A 3,662-nucleotide genomic window follows, 5' to 3' on the forward strand; every position below is an offset into this window, starting at 1 on the left:
TAAGCCAAGCAACCAATACCAAAAATACCTTCAATTTACAAATAATTTATTTCTGTATATTTAAGTAAATGCCGCCCGTTTGACCCGCATGACCGCATGACCGTCATAATCCAAAAACAGAAAAGAAAAACAACTCCAGTACGCCGTAATGACCGTGGTTGCTTAATTTGTGTTGTATAAAATCTGTGTCTATTCATTAGAAGAAAATATGCCTGGATGTTTGCTTAGGAAGTAAATAGAAAACTTTAAACCTATTTTTCTCGACATTTTTTGTTGTTTAAGCGATCGATTGATATGTAGATCGACCCAAGGCGCATTCATTAAAGGTGGTGGCACTAGACCAACAAACAACAACGTTTTCTACGTTTGATTGTCAAAGCAAAGTATTGTCAAAGTACAAAACAAAGAATGAATTTGCTTTTTTTCAGTTTGGGCTGACAGCCAAATTGAGGCTGCGAAAGAAAAAAAAAAACATATCAGCTAATTTACAGATCCCTTTACCGCTTCTAAAAATCCATGAAATGAAATGCAATTTGGTGTACAATTTCTTTTATTGACATCTACATTTCCTTAGAAATTCCAAGTTGAAATCATACATTAAAAGTTTTATAGTTTTTTTGGTGCTTGGAAAACACTATCATCGCTGCTACTTCCAGCGTTCTTTCTCGTAATCCCACTTTGACGCCAATCCAGTAACGGGGTTCATCTCTAAAGCAATCATGCGCTTTAACTGAGCGCTACGACGCTTCTCATCGAACGTTTCTGGGTACTCTGGATATACGCCGTAGAAATATGATAGTGATAGATATACACCAAGAGAACAAACCATTAAAGCTACGCCCACAGAAAACTTCCAATCGGAGGTGGGCGCTTTCATTTCAGCAAATGTCTTACAAAAACTATAACGATAGAGCTGCTTCTTCTCATCGTTGGTCAGCTTACGCCAATCGCCGGTTTCTTTTTCTCGTAGTGCACATGTTTCTGGATCAGGTTCACGAAAGCGCACCGGTGGCATTGGGTAGTCCAGTCGATCTTGATAACCAGGCGAGCCGTTCCAACCATAACCGACAATTTCACGCTTACCAATGCGCTCCATTACTTGATCCCTATGCGTATGTCGGCGCGTGGTTAAGCCTTCACTCAATTTGCGAGCAATGCGCAAGAGGGTATGATGCGGTGATTGCATTATTAGGTTCTGTAAGTGTATGATGCTGGAGGTTTTAAAAATGTAAGAATAATAATTACATACATACATACCTGGAAATTGAAAATTTTTTAAATTAGTTCGCTTCTTTATGTGACGTCTGGAAATCTAATGTTTTATTGACAGTATAAGTAAAGAGAATTCGATTGAAATATTATTACTATTAATAAATTTGTAATATATCAAGGCGTATTTATTAAAGGTGGTGGCACTAGACCAACAACAATGTTTTGTACATTTGATTGTTACGGCAAAGTATTGGAAAAGTAATATAGAAAACAAAAAATTAATGCGCCTTGTTTTATTCTGTGCTGAGAGCCACAAGGACACATCGAAAGAAACAAAAAAAACAAATCAGTTGAATTACCAACACCACCTTTAATAGATTCGCCTTAGTAATATACTAAAGGGTTTTTCAATAAGGGCGGGTAGATGTTGAAATGGAATAAAATGGCGTTTTCTGTGTGGCACGTAGCGCCGTCCTGCTGGAACCACATGTCGTCTAGGTCCATATGGTTCAATATGGGTCATAAGAAATTGGAAGGGCCACCACGTCTACCGAAAAATGGGCGCAATGCGCGCAACGTTTGCGTTAATGAACACTTATTTTGATAATAAAGTTTTATCATTTGAACGTGCTGTTCAATCCTGTAACTTGCCATGATGATTTGGCATAAACAACTGAATAATAAACAAAAGATTTGACAGATGTCACCAAAACAAAATGGCTGCCACAGGGCGCCAAAATCGACCCGTGCCAATTTATATGGTGCCGGGCGACGAGATCATTTTGAACCGATGTCGGTTAGTTGTAGTCATGCATCGTGTGACAGTTCGTCGATAAATAATATTCTCTTGCTCTTTTTAGCGCAATCTAGGGTTTTGTGCATTTGTTGCCCGCTCTTGGAGATGTTACAGTGCAACACGAAGTCTTCGAGCAGTGTGAGTAGAATAGTGGTTCGAGGCTTAATTTACAGATGTTTGGTTGAGAAGAGTGTTGTTCCCAGTCCCATTCTGAGGAGTGGAGGAGGAGAGGTAAATTCAATTTAATTTCAGTGTGCACGGCTGAGTAGCAAAAAAAAAAAAAGGTTTTGCTCCTTCACAATGGTGAAAAAGAGATTTTTGAGGGAAAATTTGGCTGCCACGTCACTTGAGGATTCGGCAGCCGAATTCTTCACGATCATTTCAAACATATTCACACACTCGTTTCAATCAGTCGTTGTTCAGACGGCAACGAAGTGTCATTGGTTAATCTTTTTCGTATTTCACCAACACAATCTCGGTTTTTTTTTGTAAACACACCCCGAATGGCGTCACCCCATCAGCTGCACCTCTAAAAATCTTTTCACCATGGGACTTGATTAGTGTGTCCCCGTATATACTAGTATTAGGTTAGGTTAGGTTGACCTGGCAGGCTGAAAGTCGTCACATAGACCTATTGGTCCTTAGTAGTACCAGATGGAGCTTTACCCTTACGTTTTCTTGTAGTAGACTTCTTGTAATAAGCCTGCGTCTTTTGCGAATCTAAGTTAGCTCTGAAGCTCTAACCCCAAGAGACATTCTAACCTCTAATATTGTAGAGCTCCTAAACATTTCATTCGGGTTCTAGATAATGCAGGACAAGAACATAGAAGGTGTTCAAGAATTTTCCTCTCTTTTGCAATTCTTATCTTGTAACCGTGCGCCGCCAACAAATTGTGGCCTGTCAGTATACGTACGATAGTTCTGCTTTTCATTCTAGACAGGACTAGTACGAATCTGGCGTATTTATCTGCATTCTGTGTACACATGATTTTCGCGGTTTTACAAGTGGCTAGATTATTCCTCCTCATGTCTATCCGCTGTTTTCGGTGATGTCATTGTATACCGTATTTAAAGGTTTCAGTATGTCGTTTTCTTGTTCGAATTGTATGTAAACAGTGCTTTGGCAATCTCATCTACAATTTCGTTGCCCTTATGTCGGGGTACCCAATAAATGTGTAGCCGTCTGTTTCCCTATGGTTTCCCTAGTCATAAGAACGATTTTCGATGAAATTTCATATGAGTTTATTGCCTTTATTGCCGCTTGACTGTCAACGTATATATTTATATTGGAGTTGCTTTGCGCAATAAATCCCTGCACCTACTCCGTCCATCATTTTCCAGCCATCAGTAAATATATTAAGCGTATTGGGGCTAGGTTTCATACCTCTTTTCCACCCCTCTTCTTCTATTGTTGTGTTCGGAATCTCTTCACCCAATTGTATTTCGGAGTCATATAGTCCGTATTGGTCCGATACCTCATACCTATTGAGCTATGTCCGAATATTCTATAGGTAACTACACCCATTGCGTTAAGTCTTGTAGCAGATTTAGCTGCAAGACCTTCTGCCGCAATGTTAATCGGTGATAAGTTGAGTAATCTTTCAAGTGCTCCCGTAGGAGTAGTTTTAATTGCCCCTGTCGTGCAGAGTGCACC

The 3,662-nt window shown here is 39.6% G+C and overlaps 1 protein-coding gene across 1 annotated transcript; it reads right to left on the minus strand.

The window, feature by feature from the left end:
• Positions 1-540: 540 nt before the first annotated feature.
• On the minus strand, positions 541-1,413 carry LOC128856568 (cytochrome c oxidase subunit 4 isoform 1, mitochondrial-like). Its single transcript, XM_054091875.1, has 2 exons — positions 1,258-1,413; positions 541-1,195 (listed from the first exon to the last, which is right to left on the minus strand). Exon 2 carries the CDS (start codon positions 1,184-1,186, stop codon positions 647-649), a length of 540 nt encoding a protein of 179 aa, XP_053947850.1. The 5' UTR covers positions 1,187-1,195; positions 1,258-1,413; the 3' UTR covers positions 541-646.
• Between the last annotated feature and the right edge of the window lie 2,249 nt (positions 1,414-3,662).

Source organism: Anastrepha ludens, chromosome 3 (genome assembly GCF_028408465.1).
Source record: "Anastrepha ludens isolate Willacy chromosome 3, idAnaLude1.1, whole genome shotgun sequence".
NCBI lineage: Eukaryota > Metazoa > Arthropoda > Insecta > Diptera > Tephritidae > Anastrepha > Anastrepha ludens.

Bases quoted from the DNA above. Each gene is read 5' to 3' on its own strand.
- LOC128856568 (XM_054091875.1), bottom strand. From the start codon at position 1,186: ATGCAATCACCGCATCATACCCTCTTGCGCATTGCTCGCAAATTGAGT.